The 22,644-nt window shown below is 39.9% G+C and overlaps 2 protein-coding genes across 2 annotated transcripts; one reads left to right on the top strand and one right to left on the bottom strand.

Moving 5' to 3' along the window:
* The first annotated feature begins 470 nt into the window (after nt 1-470).
* plcxd3 (phosphatidylinositol-specific phospholipase C, X domain containing 3) lies at nt 471-10,400 on the top strand. The gene is made up of 6 exons (XM_085910468.1): nt 471-657; nt 7,445-7,701; nt 8,655-8,828; nt 9,500-9,675; nt 9,821-9,922; nt 10,241-10,400. The coding sequence occupies exons 1-6, from the start codon at nt 552-554 to the stop codon at nt 10,398-10,400; spliced, it is 975 nt and encodes a 324-aa protein (XP_085766594.1). The 5' UTR covers nt 471-551.
* Nucleotides 10,401-18,104: 7,704 nt separating this feature from the next.
* Nucleotides 18,105-21,712, bottom strand: rgs7bpa (regulator of G protein signaling 7 binding protein a). The gene is made up of 6 exons (XM_085910472.1): nt 21,329-21,712; nt 19,948-20,114; nt 19,118-19,248; nt 18,717-18,861; nt 18,365-18,435; nt 18,105-18,196 (listed from the first exon to the last, which is right to left on the bottom strand). Exons 1-6 carry the CDS (start codon nt 21,476-21,478, stop codon nt 18,105-18,107), a joined length of 756 nt encoding a protein of 251 aa, XP_085766598.1. The 5' UTR covers nt 21,479-21,712.
* Between the last annotated feature and the right edge of the window lie 932 nt (nt 21,713-22,644).

Raw genomic sequence — 22,644 nt, 5'->3', positions numbered from 1 at the left:
CCATAGAAATCTCTTCAATAATTCAAAACTTGTATTATTTTTTAAACTGGCTATTAATATGTATGCTAAGATATTTACAGTCGTATATTTTTGGGATGTGAGGATGGAGCCAAATGTGAAAATAGATGAGCAAAACACTTTAAACAAGACAGTATAGTGCATTTATACATAATTCTCGTTTTTATTTAGGAACTTTGAATTGAAAGCATTTGAGGTTTAAAAGCAAAATATGATCATTTATTCCTACACGTGCCTGTTGCCTTGCAAGACTCGCTGATCGCATCTTGTGCTACACGCAGACGTGACCCGCCCAGGGGTGTGTGTGTGGCGTGGACTGTCGCTTAACTTGCGGGTGGAGCGTGTGTGCGTCCACTAAGGGCGGAGGAGGAGATGAAGGAGGAGGAGGAGCGCGCATTATATTCATCCATCTATCCATCCACTCAGCCATTCATCCATCTATCCAGGGAGGTAGGTAGACATTGAGGCAAGCTGGTCCTGGTGCTGGAGAAGAAGCGTGTGTCGAGCACGGCGGCGGCGGGTGCAGCGGCGGCATGGCTTCGTCTTACGGGAGAAGTACCGACATGCGCTTCGCCGACTGGATGTCGAGTCTCCCGCAGAGCATGCACAGCATCCCGCTTACCAACTTGGCCATCCCCGGTGAGTAAATCCACGTGTTTCATCGGCTACGTTTGCCCGTGTGTGTGAATGTGTGGCTTCAAGATTTCAACACGTTCTACCGAAGGTGATTTACGACGAATTGTCACGTAAGTCGGAACGTGTTCTTTAGTCAGCACATAATCACCAAGTACTGAAGTCAAATATCAATATGCAAAAGAACTTATCGTCCATGAATTGATTGCAATCAAGTGAAAAACAATCGCAAAGTATTTATTTGTGTGGCATGTGAACCGTATTCTTCCTCGATAGCTGTTCGTAACCTCGGAATGTCGTATCTTGGTGCCGTTGTAAACCGAGAACGCAATGAGGTCTCTTTTCGATGTGCGAGACCTGTTGCGCAACGTGAGATAGATAGATAGATAGATAGATAGATAGATAGATAGATAGATAGATAGATAGATAGATAGATAGATAGATAGATAGATAGATAGATAGATAGATAGATAGATAGATAGATAGATAGATAGATAGATAGATAGATAGATAGATAGATAGATAGATAGATAGATAGATAGATAGATAGATAGATAGATAGATAGATAGATAGATAGATTGATAGATAGATAGATAGATAGATTGATAGATAGATAGATTGATAGATAGATAGATAGATAGATAGATAGATAGATAGATAGATAGATAGATAGATAGATAGATAGATAGATAGATAGATAGATAGATAGATAGATAGATAGATAGATAGATAGATAGATAGATAGATAGATAGATAGATAGATAGATAGATAGATAGATAGATAGATAGATAGATAGATAGATAGATAGATAGATAGATAGATAGATAGATAGATAGATAGATAGATAGATAGATAGATAGATAGATAGATAGATAGATAGATGTGGTGCCAACCTATCAGTGCGCAGGTGTCTTTACAAAGCTCCGCCTCTTTTATGCAATAGCTTATCACAATCAATTAATAATACAAAGTCATTAAGGTAATGTTCAGATTTATCATTCTCTTGTTCATGCTGCTGTGCGCCAAGGATTCTTATTCCAAGTGTTTTTGAGTCATGGCGGTACACTTGTTTAAATCCCAATGTGGAATTGTCTACCTATGTGAAGTTTATTTGGCTACTCTGGCTTCCTTTGCTATTCTCAAAATTCCAAAAAAGCTTCGGGGCCACATTACATTGCGGTCTAGCGAGCAAGCTAGTGGGCGGATGGGCGGCAGGATTGTCTGGAATGACAACACTCTGTTGATTACAGATACTTTAATAAGTAACTTAGTTACTTTACGACTAATTGCTTTGAAAAGTAACTTAATTGATTAAATGATTACAAGTTACTATCATTACATTCAGCAGATAACAACAAAACCTGCCACCTAATTGGGAATGCATTTTAACTAATTGAAAAAAGATTGTGTTTTTGGAATTTCGCTTAAGGATACTTGTATTTTATTTTGAAGGACTGTTAAAAAAAAAAGGCTTTCTAGACTTCACCTATATTGGTAAATAAAAAACCTCAATATTTATATTCTATATTTGAGGACCTTCTGCAGTCATACAAGTTTTCGGGGAATTTTTATTATTCATCTATAACGATCTGAACACGGTAACACATTTAATAATCTGTGTCTGTGCCAAGTATGATGATCGATGATCGCTTCAATCAAAGCGACATGATTAGCGGTGGTGTTAAGAGGTGGATGAAGTTGGGAATCATCTGGAGGACCAGGTACTCAAAACACGACTCACCGCTGCTTATATGAGACAGAATCCACACACCAGCGTTGACATGTCATAAGTCATGCTAGTAATTTGCTGAATCACACGCCTAAGTGTGGCCTGGTTGAGACGCGCCGAGGCAGTGAGCAGCATGGGAGCATGCTCTGTCCCATTTAATTAGCTATCATTACTTGCTCATTGCCACCGTGGAGGAGGAGGAGGAGGGTGGTGGTAGTGGGGTGAAGCTCAGATGCTCGCCTCCCACCCACCTCCTCCGTTTGGATCCATGTTCTGCATAAACACATTGTGATGATTACTATTCTTGCTTTTTATGTTTGCACATTTGGTAGAGATTGTTTGTCAAGATTTCCTATTTCCTTCAAGATTTCTATTTTAGCCGCGACCATGTGTTGCTATTGGAGAGGTGATGTCTAATTCTTCTCACGGGGAAAACTTATTGCGCTCAGCTCGTATTCAGGTGGGACCCAAATTGGGACGGACGGAAACAAATAAGAACCGTTGATTTCGATTCTCAATAGACATCCCTGATGACAGATGCTTCGTCCATGTTATTTATTTTTGTCATCTTTTTTTTTTAGATGTCCCCAGATGACACAGACTGACTAATCCCGACTCAAGTGTGTTGTCAATTCGGAGTAGCCAACAGTGAGCGCTGAGGAGTGCGATGACGCGACTCTCTTACCAAACAGCTAAACAGCGCCTGCTTGCTTTTGCACCAACTGCCGGGGCAACACAGCTGTGCTTGTGTCGTCCTTCTTTATGACATGCAATTAGTAAGGATCATTATGGGTCTATGCTTTTATTGTCCCCTGAGAGGATACAAGCTCAATGTTCCTATTGAAAAGGAGATATGCACAAATGCACTTACTGTAGTAAAGATATTAGGACCTAAATGAATTTATAGAGCAGTATCAAAAATTGAAATCTCTTCTATAGTTGACTGAGAGCTAGTGTCAAACCTTTTGGATTGGAGTAATATGATTCACAAGCTGAACAAGCTGAATGGATAAACACTTTACCATTTTTTGTTTTTTTAGAAAATCAACAATATGCTGCACCAGAACAATGCAAAATCAATTAGAGCAGAGTTTCCTGGCATTAATGACAGAGCACAACTTTCACGCCGGCAGCGATGCAAATCACAACGTTTAATGATGAAGTCCAGAAGCACATTTGTCATTGTCTCTGTTGGCTCATATTAGCTCGACCTTCAGGGCTGTAATTATCATGCTATCATTATGTGTGACAGTCTGAAAGTTGCGTGGTAGAGAAAGCAGCTGCTGTTGATGAGAGTTCAATGTCTTATTTCAGAAAAAGTCTGTGCAAGACACCGAGAAGAGGTTGAACGTTGTATTTTATTAAAGGATGATAAGGCTAATTTACAGTAATAGACAGCAGAAATGTGTTTTGTCACTAACGAATGGGTCTTAGAACGTAACCTTGAGGAACGCCATTTGAGAAAACACTTCAATTTTATTAGACTGAATAATTTAGGCTGATTTGTGTTAACAACATGGAAGATGGGACATAAAAAATAAAAACAAATGCTTGCCATAACTCAAGCTCTTACTACTCCGGTAATAATTCGCCACTGTTTTTCCATCTCCTATATTGCAGCAATTTATTGTACTGTCACCATTTGACCCACCACTCCCCCCCCCACATCACAGTGGGGGACCCAGTGGGCTATTTTCTGCAGCTACGAGACGACTCCTGCAAACTGGTTTCGCATCAAGTGCGGTGGCCAACAATGTGCTGCCAGATACTGTGTGAATTCATATTTTTGTATGTCACCATGAAACCAATCTAGCATCATTACAACTGACAGCAGTTGTTTTGGACATGGCTGTAAAATGTAATAGATGGGACTGAGCAAAAAGTGATGGATTTGCAATTTTTTCCCGAGTCCACATTTGCATTTGAATTCGACATTTTTAAACCAAGTGCTGATTTTGGTTGAGAGGTGTGATACACCCAGCACTGGTTGACAAATAAAGAAGCCGCAGGAGGAATATTTTGTGTCTTTCTGGCTTCCTCCGAAAGAGGAGACGTAAATCCCTCGACTGGATCGCTCAGTTGCCTCTTAATCCCCAAACAGGGAGAATGATGATCAGTTACCAGTGCACCAAGATGTTTGGGGGGGGGGGGGGGGGGGGCGGGGGAACTGAAAATAGATTCTTGCTGTGATTTTTTTTTGGGGGGAGGGGGGGCAATCCTGCAAACATTCCTGATTATATCCAGATGTCTTACAAGTAGGCAGAAAATGATGTTGTATGGATTTTCTACCCAGGCGGGCCTCAGTGGCGGTACTGTCTGCTAATTGGGTTTCCAGGAGGACATTTGTCTTGATTTGAAAAGTCCAGTTGGTACACAGCAACGTGAGTGCATGCGTGCGCGTGCTTTTAGGAGGAAAAAGCGATAAAGGACAGTCCAACCAGGTAGCCGTGTGCACATTCAAAGCTATTTTTAGGCTGGACAAGTGATAAAGGCGCATGGGGAGATTGAAAGGAATGGATGTCCACATGCTTGGATTTCAATGTTGCTCCATGGGTGTGCTTCAGTTTCAAGGAAGCAGTGTGTTACAAAGAGTCTTACTCTTCCAGTACATTCCAAATGAGTATGTGTCACTCATTTTTAATTAGAATGAGAACTGGTAACTTGGTGTTTTGTTCTCGGCTCCTCACCTCATTTTTTTTCTTTTTTACCTTCCATCCTCAGTGCCTCATTTCATCTTTTAATTTCCTCCCTCATTTTTCCTAAATCCCTCCTTTCCTCATCATCTATTGTCTTTCCTTCCCTAGTTTCCTCCTTCTTCTGGGCTACTTACCTTAATTCCTCCCCTTCGTTTTTCTCCCTGTTTTCCTCATCTCTCCAATTCCCTTCCCTCATCTTCTTATATTCTCACTTTGATCACCTTTCCCAAATGCTCTAAATTCCTCCCTTTTATTTTACCTCCTCAAACCTTCACCCATGTCCTTGTATCACCTCATCTAGCCTCTCTTCATTTCCTATCCCCCTCTGCCATCTTCAAATCCTCTCCTCTGCTCACTTCCTCTCCAAATGTACTTCCCTCGTCTTCTTTTCCTCTTGGCGTGTCTCTTTTTTTCATTCCAAATGTCCTTTCCTCATTTCATTCCCCTTCTTATCTCCTCCCCTCATCACTCGTCTCTTTGTTTCCGTCCGAATTTCTTCTCATTTTCAATTTTCCTTCCCTCCTCACCTCCTTTTGGCCAAATGATAGTCCCTCCTCCAACTTCCCCACTTACCTGCACACTTAATTGTATCTCAGCTCCCTATTTGATGATCTCATTCACCTCAATCCTCTACTCATGGAAATAAATTGAAAACAATCGAACATTTTACTAGTTTTTGATTTCCAAACTAGTCCTATCCTTCGAAGCATAACCGCTATGCGTTGACACGCTTGCCATACGCATTTCTTTCCATGTGTTTCTCATCTCCTTATTTTCTCTCCATCTTCTTAAAACCCACTTCCTTATGTGATGTCATCCTCCCCTTAAATCCGCTCTACATTTCCTCCACTTATGTCTTTTTTTATCTCCTCCCCTCATCTCATCTTCTGCTCATCCTCACAAGTATTACTCAACTCCGGCTTGTATCGCTCTGCTCCTGTGGACAGTTTGGAAGGATCATAAAAGCCTCCAGTCTTAAACATGTCCCACGGCTGCGGTGTTTGTGGTTTTCTGTATGAATATATCATGACATCCACATTTCATTGGTCGTGCAGCTTTATTTCCTTGCCTGCGATTGGGGTGGCTTTTTGTATCCATTACAATGTGACCAAGATGTGTTGCAAGTCAAAAAACAAAATCACTTAACTGGTTCAACAATTATTTACAGCTACAAATAATGAATCTTCATTCATTTATCTATGCCAGAATAAAACGTTTTGGGATTCCAACATTTAATGAGCCATATGTTTACATAATAAAAAATAAAAAAACTCAGGGCGCACCACCAAACAAAAAAAGTGGATGCACCATCACGATTTGGAGTTTGCTTGTTGTGGTTAAAATTGAAAATAAATCCTTCCCAGCGGTAACTTTAGCTCCAGCTGTTTGAGCGTGTTGGGGTCATGCTCTGCTTCCCGACGTGACCCCGGCTGCAGTGTCCACCTGCTCCGGCTGTCAATTCTGCTTTGTCTCGAAACATCTTCAAAAAGCATGCCGCGGCTCAGAGGCTTCCTTCTGGTTCCTTGTCTGTCTGTCTGTCTGTCTGTCTGTCTGTCTGTCTGTCTGCTTAAATGTGTGCGTGTGTACGTGTTGTTACTGTGCGAGACTGACCAGGCCTGTGATGAGACAAAAAAAAGAGGATGGAGAATCGATTGCTGAAATGAGAACAAGCAAGCGGATGATAAAACAATTTGTCTGGTTTGTGTAACGTGACACATACACAACACACTGCAGTAGGTCACATCAGGACACAAAACATTCAGAGTACAAGAAAGACAATTTTCATGATCAGGAATTCAGCCGACGTCCTTTTTTCATTACGGAGCTTCGCTGATTGCTCGAGTGAAGGAGCAATTAAGATACAATAATGACGTCACGTACGGGCAAGCGAGGACAGTCCCAGTCGTCGATACATTTTCAGCCTTTTATTGAACGAGCCAGGCAAACACCAAAATACAGTTTTGATTTAGCGTACAGTTGACTCAAACAAAATATTTTTCTTGCCGTTTTCCATTCATTCAGTGTCACTAGCCTTCTACTCTGGTGTTTATTGTTTACAAACATCATTCAGATGTACTATGATTAAAAAAATGCGTAACTGAAGGGAGGAACAAGTCAGCATTGACAGCAATGCTGAGTTGTTTTTATCTTCTGTCCAGCGTGGTGATGTGCTGAGGATGCTTTCAAGTTGTTTCGGTCCATGACTTAACAACCTTAATGTTGTTATTCAGAAAAGTTGTTGCCATGGCACCGGGCTAGTTCTAACGCTGCACTTCCATCCCCGCGCAGGCCACACAAATACACAACGACACAACATCCCTCCTGAAGGCTGTGTTTGTTTGTTTGTGTGTGTGTGTCACCTCCAGGTTCCCATGACTCCTTCAGCTTCTACATCGACGAGGCGTCTCCCGTGGGCCCCGAGCAGCCCGAGACTGTGCAGAACTTTGTGTCTGTTTTTGGCACGGTGGCCAAAAAGCTGATGAGGAAGTGGTTAGCCACGCAGACCATGAACTTCAATAGTCAGCTGGAGTCCGGCGTTCGCTTCTTTGACCTGCGCATCTCCACCAAACCGCGAGACCCCGACAACGAGCTCTTCTTTGCCCACGGTCTCTTCAGTGCCACAGTCAGTATAGCCTCTGTCTGTCTGTCTGTCCGTCCCTCTGTCTGTGAGTCAATCTACTGATGTAGTGAGCCATCTATCCAGTTAATTAACTAGCTCTCCATATTGATACATGAAAAAAAAATGTCACTTGTGTTTTGAATTTAATTGACACCTCTGCCAAAGAATTTGTGGTTAATTGAGAGGGATTATACAAATTATGCCTCAATAATTACCTTGACATTTTATCATATTTCTCAGTAATGAAATCTTGACTCCTAATGAAGATGTTCTCTTTTGGTGCTGATGCAAATTAAGACCAATGGCCATCTGTGCTCTGCTGTGTGTAATTTTAGTTTTATGAGCAGTTAATATTCCTCATTCCTCAACAGGAAATTTTACTTCATTTTTCAGTGAATAATGCAGAAACAGAAATCTTGCTGTAATAGGAAAATGTGTACACACTCGGGAGATGAATAACTACAATATACAGTATACTTGATGCTGATTCAAATTTTTATTCTTCAGCTTAGCCAGATGTACGCGCTCTACTAAGTGCCGCTATTTTATGTGTTTGTGGCGAACCCAAAAGGGACTTAGCCAATTCTTCTGAAGCTTTATAGACACTCGCGCCATAGCCAAGGAAGAACACATTACATTTTACAAGCTGTCGTCTTCTCTACAAGCTCGTGTTCTACTTTTCAACTGAAAAATGGTTAAGATTCATTCTTTTATGTTTTGATTGAGAGAGAGAGAGCGAGAGTGTTATTTTTTGCATTTCTGCAAAGTCCATTTAAATGTTAACATTGTGAGACGGGGCACATTTTCTTGATTTTCGCAATGAATAATGCATGATTTGTAATATCAAAATTCAAGCACATGCTGGAAGGTGTCTAATTTTCTGCTGATTCAAATTATGATTCGCAAAATGTGGGGCCTAGTTTAAAAAGAATCACTTGTGTATGTGATTTCTGTAGGTGAGAGAAGGTCTGGAGCAGATTAGCAGCTTCCTGTCCGCACACGCCAGAGAAGTGGTGTTCCTGGACTTCAACCACTTCTACGGCGTTCAGAACCTACACCACGAGAAGCTGGTGACCATGTTGAAGGATGTTTTTGGAGACAAGCTCTGCCCAGTTGTGTTTGCCCAGGAGGTAAGCCTTCAAAATTGTGGAAAATTTTTTTAAGTCATGGTCTCCACACTCTATGAAATATTACCATACTGACAACAGTGTGGCTTTGTTTACTATAATACAAAATACAAAAAATCCCCAGATACATTAATTGGGCAAGCAGGTAGTTAAATGGTAAAAATCAATCTCATTGCAAGCAGCATGTAAATTCTCGTGAGACTTCACCTTCGCATCCATCCACCCCCCACTAGTCAATTTGAGTCATGGCTAGAAAGAATAAGAGGAAATGCTTGACTAGCAGTGCAAATAATAGACTTAAAAAATGGGGCGCATACAAATGACTGCTCTCCTCCACAGGTATTAAAACACCCCCCAAGCAGCTTCCATTCATTCTCCTCAAGCAGATTCAACGCTCTGCACTGCAGCTGTTAAAAGACAGCTTCGAGATTAATACGCACAAAAGAAGCCAGAACATACTGTATTTTACATCAGGGTATTTTTCAAATACTAGTATATTATCACACTGAGTGCATTGATTTGTGCCAAAGGTTTTTACTTTTATTTTCTAATATTTTTCCCCCAGTTTTGTAGTCACAATAAATTAATATTTTTGCTTTGGAAGAGATAAAATTATATATTTTAACTGCATGTATATTTCAGATGATGGTAAGTCGAATTTCCCGTGTCCTCAGGTGAGTCTGCAGTATCTGTGGGAGAAGGAGTACCAAGTTCTGGTCTTCTACCATCATCCCATGGCTCTGGAGGTGCCTTTCCTTTGGCCTGGCCAGATGATGCCTGCCCCGTGGGCCAACACCACTGACCCGGAGAAGCTGGTTCAGTTCCTCCAGGCCTCTGTCACTGACCGCAGGTTAGCAAGCTGCTGTAAATATGTGTTTTGGGATATTATTCACAAGTGCCACTACGATTTACTTGGATTCCCATTCGTGGCATCACTAAAGGCTTAGTCAATTCTTAATGAATTGAAAAACATATGGCCTGCTTGTCTCCTGCAGGAGGAAGGGAACCTTTTTTGTTTCCCAGGTGGTCCTCACACCAAAGGCCAGCACGGTGATGAAGGGTGTGGCTAGTGGACTCCGAGAGACAATCACAGAACGGTGAGCATGTGTGGACACGTATAAGTGCAGATTGCGGAATTTTTTTTATATTCAAAAATGTGGACTGGCCCAACATTGATCCCTGGGGAACACCATAAATAATGTCCAGACCAAGAGAGTAAACTCCACAGTCTCCACTTTCCTTTAGTATGTTGCCCTCAGTCTCCTCTTTGTGTGCCACCGGTAATGGAATGAAACGGCATCATAATTTTTTTATGAAAAGTATTTAAAAGAAACTTAAATAAAAGAAAAACAAACATCAAAGTGAAGTCAAAATGTGATATGTTGACACATCCAAACCTGTCATGTACCCCGCAGGGCTTTGCCGGGAATGATGCAATGGATCCGGTCGCAGCGACCCGGCGAGAGCGGCGTCAACATCATCACCGCCGACTTTGTCGAACTGGGCGAGTTCATCAGCGCCGTCATCACCCTCAACTACCACATGGACGACGAAGACGACGACGACGCCACCTGAGAGCCGTCAGCCGCGTCGTCAGTGAGCACAAGTCGCCCCCCCACCCCTGCCGATCAGGGGTCTTGCTCTGTGCTCTGCCTCTTTTCTCCTTGGCATTTGTTTCAGAGGAGATGTGCTGCTCCTTTCACTTTATTTAGGGCTATCGTGGGAAGGTGAATGACCTGAGATCAAGTTGGGAGAAGAAACGTTGTGGTGGACTAGGATAGTGTCAGCCTGGTAATTTGGGGACAAAAATGTCTTCTTTTAAGTGAGATGTCCGACCCACCCACCCAAGCTGTATACGTGAGCGCTTTCATGATACAAAGGTAAAGCTTTTTATATATATATATGTTCCTCATAAGGTATCTTTGCAAAGCATGATTCTGATCACAAAGGTCATATGTGAAATAATTTAAATGTACACCCCCAACAAATTAGTCCAACTAATAGTCAAATTGTCTTTTCAACTTTTTTTGATTGATACATGATTATTTCAACACAGTATTTTAAAATGTATTTATTTATTTTAACAATTTTTTTCACATTTATTTTCCTTTGTTAGATTTGTTATTTATTTTCATTTAAATCATTTTCAATTTTTTTGGGGAGAGGTGAGGCTGGGAGTGGACTTTTCATTTTAATGTTTTTATTTAGTATTTATTTATTGATTTCAACCTATTACATCCCATTGAATGTACTGTATGGGGTAACATCTCGAAAATAGTTAATTCAATGCCCCCAAAAAACGTAATTAATAAAACAAGAGTTAACATTTTTTAAAAATCACTTATTTTTAATGTATGCTTTCCTTTATTCATTCGATTTTTTGTGAGTTTATAAGGTAGTCCACATCATACTGTTGAGAGAGAGAGAGAGGGAGGTGTTGGTGGTTATTAATTGCACAGCTTGTAAAAGGTTTGTTATACGCTTTTTTTTTTATGTGCATTTTCAAAAGAATATTTGTTGATTAATTCGAACCCATCTCGTACCATTGAACGGATCTGGGAAAATTACCAATTACAAAGTAAAACAAATTTTCACTTTTTTACAAATATCTATTTCTTAATAAATGAATTTATATATTTTTCAAAATCATGTCATTTCAAATCATATATATATATATATATATATATAAATAAATAAATAAATAAATAACTATATATATATATATATATATATATATATATATATATATATATATATATATATATATATATATATATATATATATATATATATATATATATATATATATATATATATATATAGTTATTTATTTATTTATTTATTTATTTATTTATTTATTTATTTATGGATGATACCACTGGGAGTATCTGGTTTAAAAAAAGTTAAACATGCTCACTCACACAGATTTTTAATTGATATTTATTTTTATCAATTACTTATCAATTCCAACCTGCCTCATACCACAATACTCTCCCAAGTATTAAATGAAACAACAAAATTTCTCATCGCACTTTAGCATTATTTATTTGTATTGAATTTCACCTTAAACCATTGAGAGTTTGCGCAGTTGGGGGAAGCAAATAAGATGATGTTGTTTTTGAAATAACCAAGGTGTTGCTATAAAGGTTTGTGAAGAGTTTGCTGGCTCGGAATGAATTGGTGGTGGGTGCTGAGTCGTGATGTATAAAAATATTGTTCACAAGAGTCTATCCAGCATCTGTTTATACTTTCAATTCCCTCCTTGTGCGTCTGTATCGAATATTGCGGTGCAGCGTTCATGAGTCACCATCATGATTTTGTAGTCTTTCTGCTGACACCAAATTTCAGAGGTGAACTTTGTTTCAAGTCGGCTTTTTAGTCATTTTTTTTAGCAGCACCGCTTCAACGTGTTTAGATAACAGTAGCACATTGGTGTCTTTATCGGTCGGATGTCTTTGAATGTCTCCACAGCTCTGAATTTCACAATATCTGGCATTGTTGTTCCATTATGTGTTCATTAAATATATTGCGAGAAAAAGGAGAAAATAAGGTGACCAATGCATTGACAGAAGTATGAGGTTCCGTAGATGCCAAAATTTTGACTTACGCCCTAAAAAATATTATTTTTTTGTGGTTGTTGTGAGGAAGAGGGTTTTTTTGGTCAAGGTGAGTGGTTTTAAACTATTTAGGTGTTAGTATGAGCTTTTGGGGTGTATGTTTAACATTTTTTTGGTGAGGCATTATGTGTAGATTTTTTTGATTTGTTGTGAGTTTTTTAATGTGAGTGAGTTTTTTATGTGACGGGGGGGCTGACATATTTAAAAGTGTGTGTGTGTGATAGGTAAATGTGAATTTTGGCTTCTATGGCACCTCAAACAGAATTGTGTCATTGCATCCTAGAATAAAAAAAGAAGCACTTTCTGCACAGAATGTATCCTGTGAGGATTGTTGTCTCATCCGCTACCATTCCACAAAAACTATTAGGGATCGGCGAATGTGTCTTAAAAGTCAGCTGTTTTGTGTGCTTTTGATGAAAAGTCCCGTTTGTACGCATTGGTGTCTTCAAATTGTTGCGCTTTTTATGTTTTATATCGTATTTGTACATACTTTAATTGTAAGATGATATTGCCAAGAAATTGTAAAGCGCTCAGTGACTTCACCACTTTACTATGATTCTTCTTCTTTTTTTTTTTTTTTTTTTAAATACAAATTTGGTAGTGCTTAGCATGAGTGGGAAAAACTCTCCTAAAGTACCATTTGGATGCCTAATTTCTGTGCATCCATTTTATTATTTCTAAGTTGCATGACTTTAAGATGTGTTTTTCTCTCCTGACTGCAGTCAAAAGGCTGAAAGTGCACAAATGACTCGAGACTTGATAAGGGCGTACAAACCTGTGTTGTGAGGTCATTATTGTCTTCCCTGTTGAAAGCTGTTGTCATTGCTTTTATGTTATGGTGTACAAAAAAAAATGAAGAATACAATAAAAGAGTCATTTGCTGTTGTAAAACTGAAACTTTTGTTCCTAGAGTGGCAGATAAATAAAAGCCTCGAACACTGAATGCTTTCCTTGATCTCTCCCTTTGTTTGGAAAACTGATTGAGCCCCCCCACCCTTGCCATATTATTTATATTCATTGCGGTCCATGTCGTACGTGCTTTGTCATCACTAGTGAGACAATTCAGCACACGAGTAGAACAACTGTTTTCCTAGCATCAATCTTTTCACTACTCATGTTATATTTAGCCAACTGGCAAGCAACTTAGTCTTACTAGTAAACTTCATTGTTGCACTCGTTACATTGCTAGGCCTAAGTAGCAGTAGTATTTGACAAGATACCTCATTCATTAAAAATAAGTTAGAAATATGGAATATTCCGCCAAATCTCCATTTGATTGAAATTTGCCAGAAAAAAATCCAGACTTTTTCCAGTCATTTGCAACCTTACAAGTGACATTATAAAATTAACCATCAGTGTCTCAGCATGAGTAGGAGCAACAGCATGTACATGTAGAAATGCCAAGTATTGGTGGAAAAAAACAAAAAAAAAACATGACTTGTCATTCTAGGAGTGCGCTTAATTGCTTTGAATAGTGAGGAAAAATACTAGTACATGGACCTTGAGCTGCATATCAACAATATGAAATCATGCTCAAACGTCTTTCTGTCTGCTTTACCATGAAGTGACAATGGTCCAAGCAGCAATTGAACTTTTTGTTTGCCTTCATACACAGGATCATCCTAAAAACATATCCATAAATACAAAACAAAAATCATTCCTAGTTACCACGGTGATGAGAATAAAAGTAGGCGAGCGGTGGCACATGGGGTGACCTTATGCAGACGTGTTGTATAATTCATGTAATTCACTATGTCATTCACCGTAACAGCTGAAAACAGACCTGACTTAAAATTGAAGCCCTTGTTTGTTTACATCCGTGTTTGGAGTACATGGTGACAAGCAATATTGACAAAAGCTTTTGGAGATGGGAGTATTTGGAGTTCTAGCGAAACTGGATAACCCTTCATAATAATCCGTACATACAAAAAATAATAATAGTAGGCGTAATAGGTTCCGATAATAGCACAACTTTATTCTCATAACATTACGACTACTTTCTGTGATGTCTTGGTCTCGGAATATTGTTATCTGTATTTATATTTATGATGTATCAACACGTTTAAATGTGCCTCATTGTTTTGCTTCAGTTTGGAATGTAAGGACAAAGTAGAGCTGTGGAGCCTCTTGATCATCTCATCGCAAGGATCAGCAGCAGCTAATAGTACACTGAGGTGCACTTTCACTGGAGGGAAGGTCCCGTAAAACTTCTACCGGTGCCTACCAAAGCACTCTGGGTAGATACTTAATGACGAAATGGACCAAGATGAAGTCATTACTACACACGTGGGGGACATGACGGGAATTGTTCGGATTCTTAGGTTCACTCGGGCATGATAAGAGCATATGCTGGAATTGGACCAATATAATGGTGTCACGTCCATTTATTGTCCTCGATTGGGAACAATTTTTCTACTTCTGTGTGACCAGTTCACGAGGGATAGGAGCCGAGCCCTGCCATGAATAGCAAGAAGGCTAGTTATTGATGCACGCCATCATATTAGTATTAATTGCCTATTTAATTCCAAAATGTTTTATCTCAAACTGATTTTTATCTCATCTAAACTCATTTTATAACATTACTCTTGAAAATAAATGGCTTGCAGATTTTATTTAGAAAAAAATGTCCACGCATGGCAACAATGGACGTTTAATACCGTAGACTAATTTTAGTTCTTAGCTGAACGTTACATACAAAAATTATATTCTAGAATATAAAAAAGCGAACACTTACATATACGATGCACCGATGTGTATGCAATACTGTGTATGCATGGACGCAAAGGAAAATTTTATTTTAATTTTGAAATGGGGGAGTGTCTTCTCATCCTCATTGCACTTTGTCACTTGATTTGGAAAAGAGGGAACAAGCTGACTCATCACTTTTATGGAATCGACAAGAGCGGAAACAATCTCTTTTCGGAGAGAGGGGAGACCTCACTGGTGCGCCCTGGATTTTTCGGGAACAGATGAAGGGACATGTGACCATTGTGTGGCGGCACTAATGGAGGCCACGGTCTGCCGACCTGTTGTCTGAGCCAACTGTTATTGTAGCCTGAGGCCCTGAGACAGGACTGGTGATTTTATAGATATCAAATATGACCCACTCTCACTCTTCACCTGACTTCTACTCTTGTGCATATAGCACCCAAAACTGGCTCAAACCGGTTTAGAACGGTTCCGTTGGATTAAAACTGGCTAAAACCGGCTTGAGCCGGTTCAAACCGGTGCAAACCGGCGCAAACCGTCTCAATCCGGAAAAATCTGTGAGAAAACCGGGTAGCGAATAAAACAAGTAAGCGACAAAAAAAAAAAAAAACCTAACCACTAACCCCAAATATTTGATATTAATCATGTACCTGTGTATTGTAGCTATTATAGCCACATATTTTGGTTCTTCCTCGACATAACAAGGCACCAATGCACAAAACGGCAACCCATTTGTGTCTACAACAGTTCTGAGACAAGATGCTTATGGCAGAAAATCTTTAATTGTCCCCCTCTCATACACACTGGCAGCATTTGTTTGCACTTGTGTGTTCTAATTGGCTCTATTATACGTCGCCGCTATTGCCTGACAAAATTACCCCACCCACCCACACACACATTGCTGCAATATTAGAAATACACCTAACTTGTCATTTGCAGCTTGTTCCCAATTGATTTTGCGTTATGACTTGGACGTGCTAAATCTGTCAGTAGCCCAGAGTTTGTTTATATATGGAAAAAGAATTATCTGTCACTGTCCCAATTTAATATGCCCTGTGGCTTGGTGGCACTGGCTCTGGAGCTGACAGCTTGTAATGGCTCGGAATTGCATGAAGCCCCTCAATGAGGTTGACAGCAGACTTGCGATGGAAATGTGGATGTAGGAAATAATACAACTAGGAAAAAAAAGTGTCCAAGTTTGTCTGAAATTGGAAAGCACTTCATGATTTTTCTTCCTCAATTTGAAAGGAAATCATTCAATTTTCTTTTTTTTTTCAATTGAAATTGATTTCCAGCATGTAATTAGAAAGACTGCCTCAAAATCAATTGAAACCATCTTCATATATGCCCTGCTGTGAAGTGCTGACCACCATTCTAGGGTGCTCTAGGTACTGAGGGAGTGATTTGTGAAGAGGTCATTGTGCTATTAAAAAAGGTTTAGCTCATTAATTTTAGGACATAGTTCTCTCTCAAATGCTTTACAAAACAACTTCTATGTAGTGCAAATTGAATCTAAATCTCTATTGCCCTCCTGTGTTTGCAACTGCAAATCACATTTCAGCACCCTCATGGACACAACTGTGTATGTGGGCTCCCTCTAGAGGTTTGAGGAGTTACTGCACAGGTTACTGCATTTAACTTTCAAGTTTCTGTAAATTTGTACTGAATCTTGAAGTATTTTAAATATATTTTACAGTTGTCATTAATTGTATTGCAACACATTTCAAGTAATTAATTACTTAATTACTTAGTAAGTGAATGTGAAGCAGGGATGAGGCGCTGCAAAGGAAAATAATTGTTGTGGATACGATGCCGGAGATTCTTAAAAGACTCAAGTAATAACTTCAAAGCTTGTAACCCTCTTAATTTATACACTCGATAGTTCTCTGAAGATGGCACTGTATTGCGTGCATGAAAATTAAGGCTTATAAAAGAAACAACACTACATAATATTTAGTTAACATTTTTAGTGGTGGTTTGTCTCCCCCTAGTGGAGGTTTATGGGTAAAATAATCCACTCAACCCTTCATTTTCTTTAAAAAAAAAAAAGTTTTATTGATAATGTAAAATGATCTACATCATCCTCGTGTACCGAACTGTACGTCCAATGGGTCGGAAATATAACAACCATCGTCCACAAGGTGGCGCCATGCCAGCCAATTGCAGGGCACACATAGACAAACAAGCATTCACTCAAAGACATTGGAGGCCCACAGCAGGAATCGAACCCAGCACCTCTGCACTGTCAGACGGACGTGCTTACCAGTGCACCACCAACTAAAAAGAGGTGAATTTACTAAGAGGGCAGGATAAATAACTGGATGTACAATTGTACATGCGTGCGTGTGTGTGTGTGTGTGTGTGTGTGTGTGTGTGTGTGTGTGTGTGTGTGTGTGTGTGTGTGTGTGTGTGTGTGTGTGTGTGTGTGTGTGCGTGTGTATGTGTGTGTGTGTTTGTGTGTGTAAAGAAAATTATCTGTAGTATCAAACAGTATATTGCGCTTAGAAGTTGTAAAGTTATGATAGACATTTACCTTTCATGGAAGACTAAAAAAAACAAAAAATGGGTCTACAGCAGTATTTTTGTTCATTTCTTTTAATTAAACATTTTTTTGCATTTTGTTTAATGCCTAAACATGCAGTGACTCCCTTTGAAAGTTAAAAAAATGACATAACAGGAGGGTTAAAAAATTAATAATAATAAAAGTGGAGGTGTTTTGTCCATGGACGTGTTTTGTCTTTTACATGAAACAATGGACTACAGGCTCAACTTCATTGAGCTCAAAACCATGGTAACATATTGCCATTTATTCTATGTAGAACCAAACTAAACTAAACAAATCCCCAAAATAGGCAGCCTTGCTAGTATTTTGTTTGTTTGAAAATGGCAGTAGTAGAGTAGTGGAGGACAGAACAGGGCAATGTTGTCTTTTGAAAGTGTTGTTGTTGATACCTCAACTGGTTACCAAGCAACAAAGCCCAAAGAAGCGTCTCTTCCTTTGTTGGATTAGCGGGTAGGGAGACAGGTTCAGCAAACTGCTGTCGTCTGGAAGCCACAAGAACACAGAGAAAGTATTGCAAACTGATTTTTATTTCATATTCTTTCCATTGCCTGTCTGTCAAAAATATGTCTTTACGTTTCATTGGTACAAAGAAAGTCGTGGAAAAATAGAGCTGAAACTTTTCGGTAGTTCAACCCACAGTTTTAACTCACCTTGGTTCTTTAGTGGTAAAGGCATGGTCTCCCTGAGTTTAGTGAGAAGGTTCTTCATTTCTCTCATGTCCCTGCAACAAATAAAAATGAAATAGATCTTGTCCCTTTCTTGTTGCATATAAAGTGTGTGTATTTGGGCTGAATATGATATTTTGGCAGATCCATTTTTCGACAACATAGATTGAAAAATAATTATATACATTGCATATTGAACTATTTGCTTATCACTATTTTCCATGACTTCTGATATCAAAGTCAATTTGTTGATAAAATTAGATGTATCGTAATGAAATGCATTTTTATCATATTATACACACAATTGAACAATTCAGCATCTTTATTGTGGACCTACTTTTCAATGTTTTCTATGTCCGTGGCCACCAGCCATGCGGGTGGAGGGCCGTCGGTGGGCGAGGAGGAGGTGTCCTCAAGGATGGGGACGTCTGAGCTTTCGTCGGCTTTTCTGTCCACTGATGGAAGGCTACAGGGATCTTTGCCTGGTACCGCAGAGAAAGAGTTGAAGAAACATGTACTTCTAATTCAGGATCAGGGTTAGGGCCAGGGTGTTATGGCTAGGATTAGGGTCAAGGGTTAGGAAAATTGGGTTTGGGTTGAGGTTAGTGTTAGGGTTAGGTTTAAAGGTTAGGGTTAAGGGTTAGGGTTAAGGCCAGGGGATTAGGGCTTGGGTAAGGGCCCGGGGGTTAGAGTTAGGGCCGGGGGGTTAGGGTTAAAAACTAGGGTTCGGGTGTTTACCTTTTCTGTGGAGCTGCAGGGAGCCCAGCAAGCAGAATGACTTGAGCATCTCAGTGATGTACATCTCCAAGCAGCATTGGAGCTGGATGAAGAGCCGACAGATCTCTGGGTGAATCTCGCCATCCTCTGGCCTAAAGCACATCAAGAAATTAGCGACAGTGGACTTTTTATAAAAGTTGACTTTATATCGCTTGTTGGGTCTAAATAGTGCCCTAAGTGTACATTCAAGCAAAGACGTATCTGTTTATTCCTGGAAATGTGTCTGTGAGCATTTGTTATTCTCATGGTGTCTTTACATGTGCTATAATTTTTTATCCTTGTGGGATAAATAAAATGCGTTATATGACGTAAAAAAAAAAAAAAAAAATGCATTCCGATCACTTCAACCAAACAAAAGGACAGTCAATTTGACAAATAAGCAACAGAATTGCTATTTCATTTTTGCTTGATGATATTGTTTACCTTTGAATTTGCGTAGCTTCCAGAGGACCAGTAATGAAATGTGCTGACATAAAAAGCCTATATCAAGTATGATTTATTTACCCGCTGGTCGCTCATCACCAGTTTTTATGAGACTCTGTAGCAGCTTCACATATGCTTCAATCTACAGCAGGTGATAACTGTGTGTGCACTAAATCACCCACTGAGTGACATTTGCCACATGCATCTGTGTGTACTCATAAACATTCAATAGAAAATTGCACAAATAGTTCTCTCTTCAATTACATTTTTCTATATATTTTTCTTTTTTTTTTTTTGTTAACTTGTGTTGGAGCTTTTTGAGGAAACATTTTTTTTCGTGGAGGATATGATACAATATCACAACTGACCCTGCAATCAATGTGAGACTGTGATGTGCGGCCCTGGCTATCTCGCAGCCTTTGGTTCGAGTCCTCAGCATGTCGGCCCTCAAGTTGGGACAGTCGACGGTGATCTCGCCGATGGAAATGACCAGCTCTCGGTACAGCGCCACCAATGTGTTGAACTCTTGAACAATCTGTGTTGCAACCAGAAAGTAAACACCACTTCATGTAAAGTCAATTGTATGTTCATTTGCACATGCATGATCCAATGCTAGAGCTGTATTTATAGGTCTGCCTTTAAAAAGACAACAATGCCTCAACTTGCTAGACCACACCGATATATTCTAGCTGGCATCTAGTGCATTTGCTCATGATTACAAAGCCACAAGTGGATGATGGCACTATTAAAGCAGCGCCACTCTGTGGCGAAATAGGCACATTACACTTGAACATGCTACACGATTGTTTTGCACATACAAATGCATAAAAATAAATGTTATAAAAATGATTCTTTTGCTCCAACTCTTGTATTGGATCTTTATCAGACAACGCAGGCGTGCATGGGCCTGTGACTACATGTCCCGTTTTTGCACTGAATAGTGTCAGTATCAAAAGAATATACTGGACTCCAAATAAAATAATAGAAATTGTAAAATACAATCACATGGTAAATAAACAGAAGAACTGCCCCGTGTGCATTTTTTAAAAGAGAAATGGAAATATCAAATTAAAAATGAAAATAATTTGATAGGCAAAAATATTAATCATAAAATATAAATTACAAATAGCAAAAAACGATTATACAACACAGCCAGTGCAAAAAAAACGATAATAATATACACAATGATTATATTAATAATAATTATGAATTAATTCTGAAAAACAAACTAGGATACAAAAAAAAACATGCAACGTGAACAGGCAGGTTGCAAAATAGCAGCCTACAAAAGTCATGATCCTTGATCAAAATAGCACAGAGATTGCTTTAATGACTCAATTGATGATCGATCGTGCCATGTTGACTTTGCACCACCTTAGAGTAACCCCCCCCCCCCCAAAATAAAAGCTGCTCGACTTCCGTGCCCGGCTCTGCACATCATTCATTGCACAGAGCCTTAAATGACGTCCACTTGACATGCTCCATGTCTCAGTACATCAATCATCATCATCATCACCATCATCATCATCAGAGCACTCATTCATGCAGTTTTGGAGAAGACCCCCCCCCACACCAAAAAAAAACCCGCTGCAGCACAGCACCCCACAACTGTGAATGCACATTATAGTGCAGTACGTCATACATGCAGCAATTTGTCGTCAAATGTGTCACGCGCATGAGCGTGCAGGAAACACAAAGAGGAGGAGAGCAGCGGTGCACGGGATGGACGCGCGTACGTCCGCCACTTACCATCCTGCAGTCGACCACGGCGCGCAGGGCTCTGCGGCTGCTCTCGGTGCTCTCTCGCCGCTGCGGGTCTTGGTAGAGGGGCTTGCCGATCTGGAAGATGGACCCGGCCGGTCTGGGGCGGTTTTTGCGCCCGTTCGATGCAGAACTCATGCATACACACCCACTAATAAAACAGTCCTGATACGGAACGATCTCTCCCGTGTGCTGCGGCCCCACCCCCCCCACCCTCCCTCTCTCCTCCTCCTCCTCTTCAACTCTTCACCGTCCTCTCTCTTTTCTCCTGACCCAAAACCTGCCTTACCCCAGCCCTCACGCCACCTCCCTAGAGTGGATCCAGATGTGCTCCCAGATAAGAACGGAGGGCAAAAGACGCGCTACTCTTCTCCGCACCTCACAAGCGGGCTCCTCGCTTCATCTCCTTCTCACAACGCGTCCATGATTTGCACCGAGCACCACTGGCCGATAAGCATCTGCTGCCTCTTTGCAGCATTGAAGGCTGAAAACGTCAGCGTCAAAATTTTTATTTATTAAAATTTTGGGTTGCACTTTGGCGTGCAGATCTGCACATTCATTCACAAATCCCCCCCCCCCCCCCCCCCCCCCCCCCCCGCCCCTCTCTCTCTCTCCCCTCCCTCTTTGGTGGTTCCTCCTCTTGTAACCTTGGAGGAGCATTTTGTAGCAGACTGCTGGGGAAGGACAGTGAAACACATCCCCACCCCGGTTTATTGCGCGGATACGTTCTATCACGTCCGTGATATAAAGCGTGAAAGTGAACGTTTTTTTTTTTTTTAATAATAGCTATTATAAGATTTTTTTACGAGTAATCCCCATCCACTGGTGTGTTGTGAGATACTATCAGACCTGCTGCTGCTGCAAAAAAAAAAAAAAAAAATGCAACCTCATATAGTTAGTCTTTGCTTTATAATATCTATGCTGATGTTTATTGACAATTATATTCTCTTCTTCCATTGGCAGGCAGAAGGTCATTAAAGTAGTTGCCAGAATAAATTATGACTTCCTGCCACAATATCAGCTATCCGCATGATTAAACCAGCCCAAATTTTACATTGTATAAGTCATTTTGTAAGTTAATAGAGGCAATCGAGTCATCATTATTTCAGTAGTCATAGTTTTTGGGGTGTTGTTTAATGTGCGCTAAGATTTGTCCAATGTAAAAAAAAAAAAAAAAAAGAGACCTTTTTTCAAAGCACCAAAATCACCACAAGTGCAGTTATCAATAAACAGCCGAGTGCAAATATCCCTAATATAATGTCCCCTTCTATTTCAATGCTTTTCGCAATTCCGAGACAGAATAT

The sequence above is a fragment of the Syngnathus leptorhynchus genome, chromosome 4, assembly GCF_054491065.1.
Source record: "Syngnathus leptorhynchus isolate UIUO chromosome 4, UIUO_Slep, whole genome shotgun sequence".
NCBI classification, from domain to species: Eukaryota; Metazoa; Chordata; class Actinopteri; order Syngnathiformes; family Syngnathidae; genus Syngnathus; species Syngnathus leptorhynchus.
Note: the sequence above shows the minus strand (reverse complement) of the source record. Positions and strands in the feature narration are given on the sequence as shown.

Excerpts from the sequence above, each read along its gene's own strand:
- rgs7bpa (XM_085910472.1), bottom strand. The coding sequence starts at position 21,478 with ATGAGTTCTGCATCGAACGGGCGCAAAAACCGCCCCAGACCGGCCGGG. Across the intron at positions 20,115-21,328 it reads CCGTGGTCGACTGCAGGATG|ATTGTTCAAGAGTTCAACAC; the intron begins GTAAGTGGCGGA and ends GTTGCAACACAG. Across the intron at positions 18,436-18,716 it reads GACATAGAAAACATTGAAAA|GGACATGAGAGAAATGAAGA; the intron begins GTAGGTCCACAA and ends TATTTGTTGCAG.
- plcxd3 (XM_085910468.1), top strand. The coding sequence starts at position 552 with ATGGCTTCGTCTTACGGGAGAAGTACCGACATGCGCTTCGCCGACTGG. Across the intron at positions 7,702-8,654 it reads ACGGTCTCTTCAGTGCCACA|GTGAGAGAAGGTCTGGAGCA; the intron begins GTCAGTATAGCC and ends TGATTTCTGTAG. Across the intron at positions 9,923-10,240 it reads CGAGAGACAATCACAGAACG|GGCTTTGCCGGGAATGATGC; the intron begins GTGAGCATGTGT and ends TGTACCCCGCAG.